The sequence below is a fragment of the Cataglyphis hispanica genome, chromosome 24 (genome assembly GCF_021464435.1).
Source record: "Cataglyphis hispanica isolate Lineage 1 chromosome 24, ULB_Chis1_1.0, whole genome shotgun sequence".
In the NCBI taxonomy this organism is placed as follows: domain Eukaryota; kingdom Metazoa; phylum Arthropoda; class Insecta; order Hymenoptera; family Formicidae; genus Cataglyphis; species Cataglyphis hispanica.
Genome location: NC_065977.1, coordinates 2,212,975 through 2,230,389, shown reverse-complemented (window position 1 = coordinate 2,230,389; position 17,415 = coordinate 2,212,975). Strand labels below are relative to the sequence as shown.

Here is a 17,415-nt window from a genome sequence, read left to right as displayed (position 1 = left end):
TCTTTTAACGAATGTATTTGCGTTAGTAACAAATTCTACGCTGATTCTCGCAGTGTCATACATCCCTGCGACGAGGATGATGAAATTAGACAGAAAAAGGACGGATATATGTAGGTAATAAATGATGTATCGAAGGTACACTAGATAAAAACGATGCCAGCCAAAAAATACAGATTTTATTCATCCATCTATAACGCATACACAATAAAGTCGATTAAATCCATTTTTCAACTGTAAGATATATGTGTATATATATGTAATGAGATACATGTATATAAAATATACAGAGCGTAGAATGTTTATTTTTATGACTTGGATTATTTCTACTGCGCACGCAATCATCGAGAAATGGTTTTGAATGGAGAAATAATCTACGTTACAAAGATTAAGTATATCGCTCTGTACATAACATATACATTAACTCGGCGGAATCCATAGATAATTTGGAGAAACGAAGAAAATGTACGAAAAAAATGTCAGAGCTCGAAACTTTCATGAATGAGAAGCGATCAAAGTTAATTCGAACTTTACCCACTGTAATCGCTTACTAACTTTATAATCGTTTGTCATCTTAAAAATTTCAGGAAGCCTCGACGTTCTTTCGCAGATATTAGAATTTTCGTTTCAAAAAATTGTTCAAGAAATCTGTCGCTTAATAATGCGATCAGCGACAGGAATTGCCTTCCTATACATATACATATAAATATACGCATATTTTATTTATATATATATATATATATATATATGCATTTATATTTATATAATTTAATGTAATGTTCAAATTCTTTGTCCGCTACGATTTCTAAGGTACATCATCTACACATGTGGATTCTGTCACATGCAGCATCCGTATTTCGCGTTCTCGTGTTCGTCACGGACGTCCTCGCGCATCTCTCTTTGTCACTCGCTTTAAGTTAAATGAGCGAACAAATCAAGATAGATTCTCTCTCTCTCTCTTTCTCTCTTAAGCACGCATCAGAGACAGAGTTAAGCTAAATAAATATTCTTTTCGAAGCATCGATATTTAAGTCTTAAGCATCGGCACCGAGACGATCTTTGTCATCCAGGTGATATTCAGAGGGAAAAATTCGCAAGATGACATTTCTCTATCTTAAATATTCATTCCAGTCTTGAACGCAGAGCCATGAAGTGGGCGTACGAAAAATAAAAGGAGAAAAGAATATTGCCGTTGACGGACTTACGATATTATTACGATGCCGTTAAAAAAGTATACATCTTGAATAATCGCTCCTTCGAGATCACAACTCACGAGGACGACAATGATCGACACGAAACTCTTGTTCCCGGGATACTCTTTCGCAGACGTTGTCGATTCGACAACGTCCCGTTAAAGTTAATGCCTCGAGTTTTACCGCCTCGTCAGAAGAGTACTTTAATTCGTAATTTATTCCGCTATTGAGTAATACATAGTAAAATTTCTTCTCCTCTGTTGTTCCCCCAAATCATCTAGTTTCAATCGTCGACTGGAGAACTCTTCGGAAAGCTGTCAACGCGGACACGATTTTAATAAAATAAAAAATAATACTTCATATTTCTTTTCTGCCTAAACTTTGTAATAATAATAATAATAATAATAATAATAATAATAATAAATAAATAAATAAAAATTACTAAATAATAAATATAATTATAAATATTCAATAATAGCGAAATTAAAACATCGTAACAAATATTTTAACTCATTACATATGTACGCAAATTAATTTCTTTCTGATTTTTTCTGCTTAGTATCTGATTAGATAGAACGAAGAGTTTGAAAAATCGTAAAAGATGTGGAGATTAAAAAAACCTTATTTAATTTTGTAAGAGGAATATATATCTCGCATCTATGATAATTTTTCAGAAGGATGCAAATAAAACTGTCCTTTAACTGGATCGCTGGGTGTTGATAGGGTCCTTTTCTCGGTAGCGGAACGTTTAAAAAAAATTGGACATAGGAATCTACATTCTTAATGATGTAAGTTTTGATACAAACGGCATGATATGTAATTATTGTTGATACCGTATTTAGGCAAACGCGATTCCAGTAAAGAGTGAATCTACTTTTCTTTAGAGATCTCGATATGAATAGGTGACTGTTGTAAAATAACGAATGATGATACAGATTGGCACGGATGATGCGGTCGTCGCGCAACTGGATCGGAATATATTTGTTTCTTCAGCCGCGCGACGCGAAATCAGAAAAGCGGAAAGGGGAACGCTCGCGTAAACATCTTTCAATCGGAATATTCCCATTTTCGTCGCGTGAATCGGCGATAATCGCGTTGGACCGTCGTGAGTGTTGTTAGATCGCGGTCAGTCGCTCCTCGTGGGCCTTTTTGACAATCGCTAATTTCGAGTGAGGATCCGCCGCTGATAATCCCGTGTATGGTGGTTCCCTAGTACCGTGAAGCATCAACGTCCATTCCTTCAGCCATCCGTGTTGGGGTTTCTGCGTGTTAAAGCTCACCTAAAAGATTTTAATGAATTTATTCAGTCTTTGCTTTCTCGCGAAACCACATACGCCCACAAAGATTACCTCTAGCATCCAAGTTCCCTGAGGATACTCGCCCCACGTATGCGTCGTCATGAACGGCCACTTTGTAAATCCATCCCTGTGATCGTCATCGTTCACTCTGCGACTTAGGATCATAGATCTGGAAATAAAATTATGAATATCTTTTTATTTATTTATAATCGGTGGATCCAATCAAATTAAAAAAAAAAAGAAAAATTTATTAGGAAAAAGAAAAAAGGGAAAGATTAAAAGATTATTACCTTGTACCCATCGGAGATGTAAGAAACAATTCGAGATCACCGCGCCGAGTTGCATTTACGGTAATGACAGCTTGCACGTGTTCCAAATAATTGACAGCGAATTCCGTGCCGGCACATGCATCGGTCTTAATCTTCACGAGGATGGATCGATCGCTTGTGACTTGCCTAGAAAATTAAACAGCTCGAAGAAAATGGACCGACGATTCGGATTTAGATTTTTCTTAAGGAAAAAAATTGATTCTTTAGATTGTCTAGAGAATGAAAAAATTATTAAAATTAATTTTGGCAGATAGATTCTCGATCTCATTAATCGTCGATCTGAGACGACTACTCACTGCGTTTCCATCATAGATCCAGCTTCGCAATGATATCTAGACGGTACCGTCTTCCACTTTTTAGCCAGAGCCACCATAGCGCCAGCATCCAAAACGCCGTATCCAAAAAGATGATTAAACTCGAGCCCAACGCCGTTCATGGTCCAATGAAATCTGTTCTTCGCGTCAAACAGAGAATTCCTTTTCGAAGTTAAAACGGTCAGGTGCTGAATATCTCTCCACGTCAGTTGCGAGCTAAAAATGAAAGTTCTTAAATTGACGTTTGGAATTGTAATGAATGAAATTTTTTTATTAATCCGAATCTCTCTATAAGCATCAATATGACGCTTAAGATTCTCATTTCTACAATTCGCATTTAAAAATTTACAATTAATGTTTCTGACATTTAAAAAAAAAAAATAGAATACGCATACTTGGCTTCAAGAGCAAGCGCAAACACCCCCGCAGCTTCCGGTGCAGCGGCGGATGTCCCACTATGAGCCGTCGTGCATTTTCCATACAGATCTGTAGTAGCCTATGAAAAGAACACACAGTAAATAAAAAACATATTTATTCATCTCGTTTTTTAAGAGATAATTCTACATAAAAGAGGAAAACATCGCTAAATGAAATCTTTTTTTCTGTCGGAGAATAATCTTTTTCTTTGAATTTATTTAATACATTAAATGCAACGTGTTTCTTCTCAAACAAAATCGTTCCGAGAAAGAAATATAGCTAATTCTCTTTTTAATCCAAAAAGGCTGCTTACCACTCCTGTGTTAGGATCCTTGGCACCGTTGCTAAAGGTAGAAGCTAAAGTACTAGAGCAGCTCTCGTCGTAATGAGCATTCTGACCGTCGTTGATGGCACTGTTGATGCTGATGGTCCACATACTGGCGGCATATCCGTCGCAGTTGCAATCATCCTCCTCTCCGCCATCCCCGGAAGCCCAGACATAAATATTACCCAGACCGTTCCTGCCCTGATAAATATACGCAAGCGATATGAAACAATCATCCCAATGACAAAATCCTTTTCAATATATACGTAAATATGTAACAATAAAATAATTTTCTGAATACTGATATCACGGAATTTTTAGTGTTTTTTTTTTTTCTGCAAATAATAGATCGGCAAATAAAGTTAAAATTGTTTCAATATATTTTTTTCTTTATTTTTTTTTTTTTTCAATTCTTAAAACAATGCTTTTCTCGCCGATTCAATAATAATTTTGCTGCTAAATATACCCGTTGTATTAATAATTCTATCGTACTTTTCATGCAATTAGATAACGTACCTCATTAACGCCACGTACAATGGCCCTCATGGTCGCGTTTCGCGGTCCGTCAACCGTCTTCCCGTCGTCCGTGGGTCCCCAGGACGCGCTATAGATATCAATGAGATGGGGTTCGTGGCCCATACTGTTCGCCTCGATCAGATCGGTCATGTAGGGTTGATCCAGCATCCGAATTCCGGCGATCTTGGAATCGTACGCCACCCCGACCCCGCAAACTTCGTTATCGCGCGCAGCCGCGACCTCCCCGGCGCACCTCGTACCGTGGCTTTGATAAAAGTACGTCGTGAAAAAAAAAAATTATTTTTACCCACATTCCGATCATTACGCGAGTGATGCGATTTCACGAAATGTAGGATGTGCTTTTGTTTTACCTTTCACAGCAAACGCTTTTGTTTCTACTTTACGTTAAAAGCAATTGTTTCAGTCATACGATTTATCTACCTCACATTTTAATTTAATTAACTTTTTCTATATTTACTTTTTTTTTTATTGTGCATTTTTAAACAAATAATCTCGTTTAATTTAATTTCAACTTTTCACTCGTTTGATTTTTCTTATTATTTATTTTTCAAATAAATAATTTCGTCTAATTTAATTAACTTTTCTCTGCATTTTCGGTTTTGTAACTTTTTTTTTTTTTTTCAAACAAATGTTTTTTCTGTTTCTATCTTGCATTTATTCTTGCTGTTTCTATCTTGCTTTTCACCGACTCGATTATTCATCTTGTTTGATTAATTTTGATGATTCAAATTTTTTTATCACATGCTTTTACCTGTTAAACCAGTCGTCGGTGTATCTCGGGTACGGATAAGGATCGTTACTGCTGAAGTCGTAAGAAGCTTTAGCGTTCTGAAACCGAACGGGGACATCGACATCAATGATTAATCATTCTCTAATTTATAACCAAGTAATTACTTATTTAGAGTCCGCGAAACTGTGTAGGCTCGTCGTTTATTCAGAATCAATACAATCACAAAATTTATTCCATTAATTTCTATTAATATAAATTATGAAAACTGTGCAATAAAAAATTATTTTGACAATAAGTTTTGCATAAAATATTCGTTATATAAATTTAAATATCAATTGCTATAAAAAACGGATAACTAAAAATTTTTTTCCATCTCGAATACCGTAAGCAATTACTAATTTTTGTCCGCTCGACTCGCGGTTCATCTATCATTCACTGATTTTGAATTCTCAACATATTTGTATGTAAGCCGCGCCAAGAATGGCATCTGTGCAAAATTACGAAAGGAATATCTGAAATTCTCTTTCTCTCTCTCCCTCTAGTTATGACGTAAATACTATTAATATTGAATTAAACTTGCAGATTTATGTAGTAGAAATACTACTGACAGACATGTCAATTCTACATTTTAACGTGCATTTTTTCGTGTAAATTTTTTTTCAATATTTTTTTTTCACCGCGTTATAATAAAAATGTTAAATTCATACGCAATTAGTTAGACCGGTGCAAAAGATTGGGCGTCTTTGTCAAACAAAATTAGAAACAAACTTATAATATCAGAGTCAATTTTTTTATCAATCTCTCATTGTTGCTTTAAACACAATTTTTTTTTAAAAAACCCTGATCTTTTGACTTTATTTAGAACATAATAATTTTTTTTTTTTATACCACCTTAATATCGGATAAGAACACTTACATAATTATACTTGAGATCCGGATGCACATAATCGACACCTGCAATAAATAAAACATTGTAGTTAGTGGTGACAAGAGGAGGATCTTCATGCTGTCACGTGCATCGTGCGCGATACAACGGAGCACAAAAGCTCCTCGAAAAAAGAAGAAAAACTGGCAAATTCGTTCCTTCCTTATGGAAAAGTCAAATCATTAAAAGAACTCGGTTACGACGATCTTATTGTATTTTTTTCTCGACTATTTTTACTTGCGCAGACGAGTTTGAATGAATATATATCTCGTTTCTCGGTAAAATGAGAGAGAGTGTTGCATAACTCGTCCCTCAGCGATATCGATTCAAACAGCCGCTGGTTCGCAAACTTGCATTCAAGCGTGTGTAATTTAACGCTGTTTTGACGTCGAAATAACTCTAACCGAGAGGTCTCGTTTGATCGAAAAAAAAATATTCTGTTTACGCACCGTCGTCCATGATGGCTGTCGTCACGTTTTTCCCCGTAACACCCTGAGCCCACGCAGCCTCGACGTTCAGATCTAGCTTCGGTTTACCACCATTTTGTCCGACATTCTTCAAATACCACTGATGCTTGAAGAAGGGATCCGTCGGGTCTTTGCTTTCGAGATTCGTCGGATTCTTCATTCCGTACAATGGTATAAGGTTGTCTACGCTCAAGGGTTTGTAGCCCCTTTTCACTCTCTTGAAACCAGCCTGCTGTATCGCCGTGGCCACCTGAGTTATTATTGTATTTTTAATGACTTTCGCATCTCTCTGCCCTTCTCTCTTTTGAAAGTTCGATTTTTAAATCAAAATATAATTCGTCATGAAAATTCATAAAAGAAGAATTTTCTATTCATAGTTTCAATAGACTGCACATCCTATGCGTATTCCGACACATATTTATTATTACGTATGCACGTGAATTTTTCAAATATTTCTGTATATATTACGTTACGCATAAAATTCTAAGTAAAATTTTATTTTCCCAATTTTGTCACGAATTATAAATTTATTGTTTAACGAGCGGGCTTTAGAGATACTCGTATTTTTATATAAACGCGTTTTTAATAATCCGAATATTTATACGATTTAAAAAAAAAAGATCAAATTTCAAATATATTCTTTTGCTCGATAAAAATTTTCAAGTTCCATTTTTTTCCAAACTGAAAAGCTGCGCAACTGGAACAATCCTAATTTTCTGATTTAACAGAATTTTTGATAATTTTCCTTGTATAATTTTGTCATATAATGACAATCCTCGCATAAATCTCGCGAGGAAGGTATCAACTTACCAAAGGGTCGACCTTTAATCTTCGCGTGTGCGGCACAGATCGTTTACTTCGTACATGAGGTAAAGCTTTATGTACGAAATGATACTCTGTCTGACTTCCTAGAACCTTTAACAGAAAGCAGAGTCTGTGTTTGAATAAAAAAAAAAAAAATCCTCTTTTCCTTTTTCGTATCTTGTTTTCGCGATGTTGAAATTTTACCTCAATTCCAGAAAGGATAAAAATATTTTTTCTCTTGAGTTTCGATGCAAATATAATAATAATTGGTATATTAATTAAGAACAATAAAAATATGATGATAGCGTAGAATTCGAAATAAAGGACTAGATAAAATAAACTGACTAAAGTAAACTGAATAAAGTAAACTGAATGCCTCTCTAAAGATAAAAAGGAAAGATGGAAAGGATAAAAGCACACATAAAAAATATGTGAGGGAGAGAGAGAGAGAGAGAGAGAGAGAGAGAGAGAGAAAAGCAATGTCTGAAAGCAGAATTTCTATCAATATATAGACTAAAAACCGATGAGCGATATAATTTTAATCCTCTGCCACCGGGTCATCATATGACCCATATCCCAAAACTATTTTATAAAGCTTACACATACACACGAGAGAGATACAATCGAGACGGATATTTCATGTTTTTGTTTTCACAGAATTACGATAAACAAAAGCTATTTTTTATTTTAAAAACAGAGAGAGAGATTTCTGGTTAAAAAATATTTCTTTTTCCTTCAATCATAGTATACAAACAGCATTTTTTGTTGAAAAAAAGAGCTGTTTGTATTTTATATATACGCTTTATATGTAACAAAAATAAAATCCAATAAGGAAAATCTTATACGGAGAAGGTATTGCTCTATGGGTCAAAATTTACCCAAGCATTCTGCGCACAATTATCACGCCATTCGAGAGTTAATCCCGATTTTCCCGATACGCCCACATTGGTAAATACCGAATGTTATTGAGCTAAAATAATTAATTTTCTGACTCATTGCGAATAATGAGGATTTCCTTAATATAATAAGAGTCATTTATATAAATCCTCATTGCGATTTATTGTCCCCGGCAATTATGATTGTCACAAAAAAAAAAAAGAAAATCAGTGAGAAAAAAAAGTCGTTGATTTGAGTAAATGTGTTGAACTGATTATCATTTTTTTAATTGAAATATTTAAGTATTTAAGTCAAATACGTCATGTTAAATTTAATATGTATTTTAACTTAAATACTTAAATATTTCAATTAAAGAAATAATAATCAGTTGAACACATTTAGTCAAATTCAACAACTTTTTTTCATCTCAAATAGCTTTTCTCAGTTCTTGCACTGGGTCTTTGGTTTACAAATATTTGAATACGCATATTTTTTGTTATTCCTTTTCATCTACAAAATTAACTGTCATATCCGCAATATAATTTGCAAAAAAAAAAAAAAACGACCAATATGATAATTCTTGTTAAATAACAGGAAGATCTCTTAATCTGTCGCATCAGCTGCTACCCTATTATCCAAGATAAAATCAGTCACTGTCAATGTGTGGCAAAATTAATCGCGTCGCAATGGAGGCGATCGATCGCCAATAATTTAGCCTCATGTCCCATGGTGGTTAATCGTACGAGACGGGCAGGAAACAGTTTTAATCGGAAGAAACTACGTCACTACGCCGATAAATAGCACTTACGGGATATCAATTTCCTCTACATTGGCAAAATTGCATCTCGCTTATTCAATTTATTGCGGTTAAACTATATAAAACTGATGACTCTACATATAAAAAATTGAGAAATAAAAAAAAGAAATAAAATCTGTCTATGCGAAACTGCGCTTTGGAGAAAATCGAAATTGTAATTGTTGTGAGAGCTTAGCAATAAGTATATATTTAAACTTGCACAACTTTTTTAATGACACTATAAATCGATGAATAGAGATAATTTTGTTTTATTATATAAATAAAACAAACTCGCGCGTTTTCGATAACTTCAATTATCTTTTTGCAATTAAAACATTACATGTTTTTGTTATATCTTAATAGCCGCTATTTAAATACGTTAGATTTAAAAGTAACAAGATGATAATAAGTTATTCAGGTTCTTAAAAATGATATATGATAAATTGTCAAAATTAATTTAGAGAGAAATAAAAAAGAGAGGCGTTTTAAAAAATATAATCCCATATTTTCGCGATGCTTTATCGGGTAAAATTCTCATCTTCTTGATTATACCATTAATAACTTTCTACTCCGTATATTTGTCTCGAGTTTCTTGCGTGCTGTGATTTTTAAGACCAATCTCATCATTTTCTCGAGTATTGATCTCTAGTAGCCTTACGCCTCGTCTCGAAAGACTAGGCTATCTTAGTTCAATCAAACTTGGCCAGTAGTAGCTTGCGTTAACCAATAATTAACTTTTAGATTAGCACAATTACTTTTGTTAATTTTTTTCAATCCATAATTATTTTATAAAAAATTTTAGTTCAACTTTTTTATCTTTTTTATTTATGTATCGACAATTTTTTATGCATAGGAAATCTGAGGAAATTAAAAAAAAAAGTTTAGTTGCATAAAATGATAGTCACAATTAAAAAAATGTTTTACTCGATGGTTTGTAAAAAAGGAAAAAACAACTTGGCAACTTTCTATAAACAACGCGTTGCATTCCCCTTATCGATTGTTGAAAAACTTTACGTGAAGCTTAAATTCTTTACAAATATTTAATTAAATTCTCTTGTCCCTGCTATTCATAAACAGAAATGTTGGCTGAATGCAAGTGAAACAAAGAACGTAAGAACTTGCATAAATGATTTCGTTCGGGTTTCGCTTCATCTTTCGCGAACAATAAAATATTCCACAGATGAATATTTTGCGCTCTTTGTTTCTCCTTAATCGCGTTATTCTCCTTAATCTCCTTAAGATGCTGTTTTCACATTCAGTGGAGCGTGTCAGCGCATAGACAGACGTGGCGCTAAATCTGACGCGTGGCGTACCGCCAGAGATTAATTTTTGAAACGTTTAATCCTTTAATGGCACGCGTGCGAAGCAATTTTGCAAATAAAATTGCGAATATTTAGAGACGCATTAAAATGCACGCAACAAGTTTGCCGGATTTATTCGTTTTATCAACGAGAAATAATATTATGAGCACACAAAGAATACTTTGTACGCTTAAAAGCTAATCAATTGCGAATATCTCCAAAATTTTTGCTGCAATAAATATTAGCATTAGCATTAAAAAATCAACAATTAAAAAATTTAAGAAACATATGCGCATTATTTTCAAACATTATACATGCGTCAATAATATCAGTGATAATTGATATATTTCTCTCTCTTTCTCTCTCCGTAAATAATAATAAAAATTATAAAATTTATTGGGAAAAACTACTTATTTGTTTATATATATATATATATATATATATTTATTTATTTATTTATTTATTTATTTTAATATTAATCTGCGATTTCTAAAAAATAAATCTGGAAATCTATTAATTAGGCGCGCTGAGCGATGAAAGATTTTTTAAATGTGATATGTTGCCAAAAAGATATTTATCCTATCCTTTACACCGTTTGTGGATACATCGATAATCAATCAGACCTAATAATAAAACTAATGTTGATATAAAAATAATGTTGCTATCGTTACGAAAGCCGACGAAAATATTATAATATTCGCGTCTGTCATAGATGTCTGCAAAATATCGAGCGCGTAAAGAGCGTGTAATATTTATTGAAGAATCTAGTTCACACACAATGGGTTGTGTTAATGGATATCTATTATTAATAGACATCACGGCAAAGTTCAGATCTACAATCGGGGAGTAAAATTTCTCTGAATAAACGGCACAAGCTGAATCGAAAACGTTCACGTGTCAAACTTCGTCGTGACAGTTTGAAAAGGCGAAAAAAGTAGCTCGATAAAATATGTTGCTGGTCACTCAACGATCCGATCGTTACGCGTTCTTATATTCACCTGGACCTCCGCGACTCGGATGCGCGATTATTTCGCTCGCGTGCGTGGCACTTCGAGCTTATTTGTCGATAATAATGGAAATATTTATTTCTTTAAAAATAATATATAATTAAAATAATATATATAATTATAATACAAATATTTAATTAAAATAAATAATTTAGACGTGTTAATAAAAAAAAAAGAAGCGGAAAATTGAGTAATAGTGCAGTTGAAAGGAACAAATGTATTAGGAATTTGGTAAAAACGTATGCTTCATAATCGAGTAATAATGTCATTCATTTTTTTTTTTCTCTCTCCGGATGATCAGCGGACTCGAATAAATAAAGTAGACACCATCGTCACTCACCGATCCTAGATTGACGAAGCCATTTCTCAGCGCTACACGATCGGCTACATGCTTCTCCGCTGGCTGCCGCATCCTCACCAGGAACGAGTTGGTAAAGACTTCGGAGGTCGTCGTGCCGGCGAGGAGGAAGAGCGCGATCACCGCGGGTAGTAGCATCGTGACGAGAGGCGGCCGGCGAAATACGTCCAGGTCGTACTTCGCATTCGCGAATTCGGGGATACTGGACTACGCTCGACTTTACTCGGTTACTCGAGGGTACGCGACGGTACTACGATCTCCGTGGCGGTGGTGGCGGTGGAGGCGTCGGCGTCGGCGTCGACGGTGGCGGAGATGGCAGTTGACTCACGGATGGCGCGGGCGACGAGGGCTTTCGAATAAAATAAATGCTCCTTCTCTTCTTCGACGACGACGATCGCCGATGATGGAAAACGTAGTTCCTCGACGCTACAACGCGGCAGATTCGCCAAAGACGAGGGGGAAGAACGCCTGACACCATAAACGTATGACAGATGTCATTGAATCCATACCACCGCTCGCGACGAACGGAAAGTCTAGATAATCAGCGGAAATCATAAGCGTAAAAATAATAGAAAAGAAAGACAATTTTTTCGTAAATAATTTCTAATTGTAGACGCGCGCGCAAGTTTTTCCCGAGGAAGAAATATCCACCGCCACGACGAGGAGAAAGGCCTTCTTTTTTTCTCCGTAAATTTTTTTTTATAGATAAGAATATTATTTTGTCACTCATGCATTATTCAAATAAGAATCAAGAGAATGAAGAGTGTAACTGTCGAAAAAAAAGTAGCGTACGAAGGGAGATTCGAAGTGCGTAGCCGTGTCGCGTACAACAACGAAGCGGGCAGGTGAAAACCCTTTGTGTGACGTCATCCGATATATTGATTAAAATGACGTCGTATACGGCAAATTTGACAGTAGCGCGTGCGCGAATCTCAAGGATAATCGCCTAAGTACATAATATGATACGTATATATATATATATATATATATATATATATCGACCTGACAATTTGGTGTTTTACGAGAAAAGCTGGACAATAATTCATTTGAATGATAATAAACAATAAAATAGCGACTATATAGATTTACCTTTAATTTTTCAAAAACGCATTTTATCTATAATTTTGAAAAATTAACGACTTGTGAAAAGGTTCAATACATAGTGTTACGTTTAAAAGATATATAATTTTATATATATTACATATATATATATTACACAAAATTTTATTTTTTCTTATATATATATATATTTACATATTACAAAATTTTAAAGATTGTAAAAAATTATATTACAAAGAGTTTCTATTTTTCCAATTTCTTAAATAACTGTATTTCTCCTCGCGTATATATATATATATATATAAATATTACATCCTATGTGTTATTTAGTAAAGACGTCCTGAAAAAATTTTAATAAAAATGACAAATTAGTTACAAGAGAGATTACACACAATATATATTATACATCTGGATATATAAAGTCAATTGTTAAAATTAATAATATACATAATATACAGAACATGTAACATTTGGATGGGAAATTTATCTCTCACAGAGAGAAAATAAAATGGAAAAGAAGAGAAGAAAATATAAATCTTAATATATTTATATGTATATATATAGACATCATAAAAATCTTTATAAATGAATCTAATAACCGAGCCTAGCAAACATAAAAGAGAATAGTTAAGCATAAAAAAGATAAACGCTTTATGTATTACCGACAAAATGGCGCACATATTTTCAATACACGCAATCTCTATCAAAGATCTGCTATCAGAGTGTATATGTCTATACATATATGTTATCATGTATATAGAATCAATTACATAGTTCAACAAAAAAACACACAAGAAAGAAAATAACCATTTCTCATAGCCTTTTTAATACTGAATACGATTCCTTTTAAATTTCATTTCGCAATACAATTTTAGAAATTCTTGCTCAAAATTGCAAAATGGATTATTTTAACTTGTTATAGCTATGGTGTGTATCTTATATAATCGCAAAAGTTTTGTCACAATCAAAGATAAGTATATTGTTAGAACTTTCAACCCTCTCAATAGGAATATGTTATGGCAGTTATGGTTTATAAGATATTTATTGTTAAATATACGTAGTCTATTACGAAAAGTCACAACAAGATTTATCAAATAATTTTCAATCATGTTTATTCAAACTTAAGAATTTTTTTAAACATTCGCTGAATACGAATTTGATTTCACAATTAATAAATTAAAACTGGAATTAATATGACAGATGTCAAATTAAAAATGTTCGATTTTTTTGCAAAAATTAATGTACATTTAGTCAATTTTGACAATCAATTTGACAAAAATTCATTTATTTAACTATCTAAAAAATTTTTAAGTTTAAATAAATACAATTAAAAATTATTCGTATTCTACGTCAAAAAATTATGGGAAATAATTAATCTTTTTCTTGTGTTCAAAAAAAATTATTTTTCATTAAAAACTATGTTATATTGTATACTATTTTTTACTTTTACTTCATAATGTAAGTATAGTTTTTGTTCAATATGTCTATCACATTGTGACATCATAAAATCTAATTATAACAAATTTTCATAAAACTCTAGAATAATTCGTTTATATCGCAATTTCGATATATCAGATTATATGTTGGAAGAATGATCCATTATAAATCCAGTATAAATTGTCGAAATTACACGTATAAAAAATTCAACATTCTATCATAGAAAATAATTAAAATTATAAAAAAACTTGTTCTTTTTTTTCTTTATTCAGAAACAAAATGGTTTGTTTTTATTCGTATCTATTTATATAATTTAAATTATAATTTTATAATTTAGATAAATTATTTAAAAATATAAAATAAAATATAATTTTCAATCTAATTATTAATGACGCTAAAAATTATTATCGCGATCGCGCTATGATTAAGGAACAAAATTTAGATGTTTTTAAAAAACATGTATTATATCCTTGAAATTTTTCAAGTATATATATATGTATAGCTCATGTATATTTTATACAATTATCAAGTATAATTTATATTGTTATAATCATAAATATATTTGTGCAACTTTTTTTAAAAAAATATTTTATACAATATAACAATGATGATTATGATAAATCTGATGATAACAATGACGATCACAGGATGAGAATAGTTTCGTCAACAAAACAATATACAGGATTATACATAGTTAAGAAAGTATAAATTATCACTTTCAAATAACGAGTAGATAATAGAAAATAAGGCACTTGTTGTTCACCTATTAATATTATTTGTAATTTTCATTTCAGCATACATCTTTCTTTTCGCTTGGAGTCTCATTAAAGCCTGCAATCTCTTCCTTTCGATCTCTTCTGGAGTACACTGAGCTGGCTGCGAAGCAGTCTTTGACACTTCTTTCGTATCATTTTTCATATTACCAGTGGAATGGTGCCTAACGAAACGATCACCATCTTCTTTTACTGTGTACCTGTTAACATCATAGGACCCATGCGTTCGATTCGCGCCGCGCGTTAACAAAATTGCACTATTTTCGACTTTAGAGGCATTAGTAACAATCGGATTTGTACTTACAGAGGCACGCGTGATACTTGTATATGTTACCGTCGAGCTTTTGGTCGGGTTCAGGTGTAACATGGATCTCATCGGCTTTGCTTTATTTTTAGTGTTCGTTATCGCGTTCTGACTAATATATTGATCAGATAAACTTTTGCTTTTAAAAAACTTTTTATCTGCCAACAAATTAGCGCTAGACGTTTCACCCTTTGATGTACACTTAAAAGAGTTAGCTTCTAATTTTAATGGCGCATGAGTCAAACGTCCATATGTCGTTTCAGATTTCATACTATCGTTTCTATCAACTATAGACTCGAACATTGCTGGTAATTTTTCCTCCTCGAAACAGGTTGCTAAACAATCGTCAAAAGAATCATCGGGAAAATCAAGTGATTTAGTAGCTTTATTTTTTAATAATTTCTTATTGTCGCACAGATTTCTGATACTGAAATGTATCATGTTGTTGTTGCTCAAACACGTTTTATGTAAGTTCTTATCTGTCTGTTTTGCAATATGTATACTAGAATCTGAATCCTTTTTTAATGATAACTTTGAATATGTCTTTAATGTATTATTATTAGTTGTACCTCTGTGAAAAATATTTTCAGTTGACAATTCTCTAAAATTTTCATTAGAAGTAGACTGTACAATATTTTTATTGGATGCATTATTTGTGTGAGATATTTGAGACAATTCTTCCTCTTTGACACTTAGTTCTGAATGTGTAGAACTACCTTTATCTGTGATCGAATTTAATTTCTCTTCTATTTCTTGAGTGCATCTAATCATATCATCATCTATTGAATCATCGAATAAATCAATATAATTTACTTCTGCCTTAATAAAATTGTTATGATTGTTAACTTCCCCAATGGAATTCTGCTTGTTATCTTCATTTGTTGACATTTCTTCTTTGTAATTTGTGTCTGCTAAGATTGGCACTTCTTTCTCGGCCTGATTATTTGTATGATCCTGGTCGTTGTGTTTTATAACACTCATCTGTTTAGTTAATGCTTGTAATTCAGCTGCAAATTGTCCAATGTTTTCTATATTTTCCATATTAATGGTCTTTCTTTTAAGTGGCTTGTACAACAAAGGTGAATCCGAGTTTCTTTTTTTGTGCAACAGCTTAGTTCCTTTAGGCGTCTCACAATGAACATTTTGTCCTTTATTTCTACTTTCAGGAGTTCTCCTAAGAGAACTCTGCCAATCCCACGCAACCTCATTACCACCCTCTTGTGTACACGGAAGCATGATTGGACTTTGATAATGATCAGGCTCTTGTGATTCTTCAGCATTGTTTGTATTTTGTTTACTTGTAACCGGTGTGCTATGATTGGAAATTGCACATTCATGATACTTTTCAGAAGAGTTGTCATTATTCTTATCTACTTTCTCATTCGTCGTCACGTTTTCTGCAACTATATGAATAATATATACATTGATATTAACAATATAATTAGAGATTAATATAATACATGTAATAAGTGTTACAAAATTACCTTCTCTCGCATTCCGATGCGGTCTTTTATCACTTTGAAATCTTACACATCTCATCATCGATTTTTTTCCTAGTGTTTTATTAATTTTTAAATTCCACGGCAACAAAATTTCCTATTCAATATTAGATCATCAATCCTAACCTACACTGTAGGGCGACACAAACTAACAGAAACTTTCTTTGAACGAGTTTCTTTCAATAAAATAATAATTTAATAGGTGTAGCTTGATAATAATTAAATTCACTTGAATAAGTATTCAATTAATATCAATTGTACATGTTTAAGGAGCAGAAATTGGCCTATTTCATTTGACCAAATTCGACATTATAAATAATGCTGCAACTTGCGACGCTGACTGAACTTAATCTTTGTTTAGAAAAGAACCGGGAGAGAAGCTATAACTATAACCATCAGAGAGAAGAGAAAGCTGAGAAAGATCATGGGTATGTTCTTTATAGCTGAATGGGCTGCACTAGTTCAGAGCTTATCTTTCTCTTTCCAATATGGAGAGAAAAAGATAAACTCTGAACTAGTGCAATCAATTGTGCTATAAAGAACAGATCCATCTCCCATCTCATTCGTCATAAGACGCTTTTTCTAGCTGGTACAGTAGCATTAATAAGATCAATTTTAGAGCGGAGTTACATAGCCAGATTGACTTTTCGATGCTACGGTAAAACAATC

General features: G+C 33.0%; 2 protein-coding genes across 3 annotated transcripts; both read right to left on the bottom strand.

The window, feature by feature from the left end:
- Positions 1–149: 149 nt before the first annotated feature.
- LOC126858235 (neuroendocrine convertase 2) lies at positions 150–12,590 on the bottom strand. The gene is made up of 12 exons (XM_050608389.1): positions 11,657–12,590; positions 7,343–7,447; positions 6,515–6,782; positions 6,057–6,094; positions 5,162–5,238; positions 4,390–4,654; positions 3,862–4,074; positions 3,527–3,627; positions 3,114–3,347; positions 2,779–2,943; positions 2,540–2,657; positions 150–2,470 (listed from the first exon to the last, which is right to left on the bottom strand). Exons 1-12 carry the CDS (start codon positions 11,810–11,812, stop codon positions 2,306–2,308), a joined length of 1,905 nt encoding a protein of 634 aa, XP_050464346.1. The 5' UTR covers positions 11,813–12,590; the 3' UTR covers positions 150–2,305.
- A 2,033-nt stretch (positions 12,591–14,623) lies between these two features.
- LOC126858065 (uncharacterized protein MAL13P1.336-like) lies at positions 14,624–17,378 on the bottom strand. 2 transcript variants are annotated; one of them, XM_050608080.1, is made up of 3 exons: positions 16,732–17,378; positions 15,248–16,650; positions 14,982–15,143 (listed from the first exon to the last, which is right to left on the bottom strand). In XM_050608080.1, exons 1-3 carry the CDS (start codon positions 16,787–16,789, stop codon positions 15,120–15,122), a joined length of 1,485 nt encoding a protein of 494 aa, XP_050464037.1. In that variant the 5' UTR covers positions 16,790–17,378; the 3' UTR covers positions 14,982–15,119. The 2 variants fall into 2 exon arrangements, with proteins under 2 accessions (XP_050464036.1, XP_050464037.1); XM_050608079.1 differs by having other exon boundaries at positions 14,624–16,650.
- Between the last annotated feature and the right edge of the window lie 37 nt (positions 17,379–17,415).

What these genes read in the sequence shown, in the direction of transcription:
- LOC126858235 (XM_050608389.1), bottom strand. Translation starts at nt 11,812, where the DNA reads ATGCTACTACCCGCGGTGATCGCGCTCTTCCTCCTCGCCGGCACGACG. An exon ending in ACCGACGACTGGTTTAACAG is followed by an intron (nt 4,655 to 5,161) that starts GTAAAAGCATGT and finishes CTTTTATCAAAG; the next exon opens with CCACGGTACGAGGTGCGCCG. An exon ending in GGATCTATGATGGAAACGCA is followed by an intron (nt 2,944 to 3,113) that starts GTGAGTAGTCGT and finishes TTAATTTTCTAG; the next exon opens with GCAAGTCACAAGCGATCGAT.
- LOC126858065 (XM_050608079.1), bottom strand. Translation starts at nt 16,789, where the DNA reads ATGATGAGATGTGTAAGATTTCAAAGTGATAAAAGACCGCATCGGAAT. An exon ending in GCATCGGAATGCGAGAGAAG is followed by an intron (nt 16,651 to 16,731) that starts GTAATTTTGTAA and finishes TTATTCATATAG; the next exon opens with TTGCAGAAAACGTGACGACG.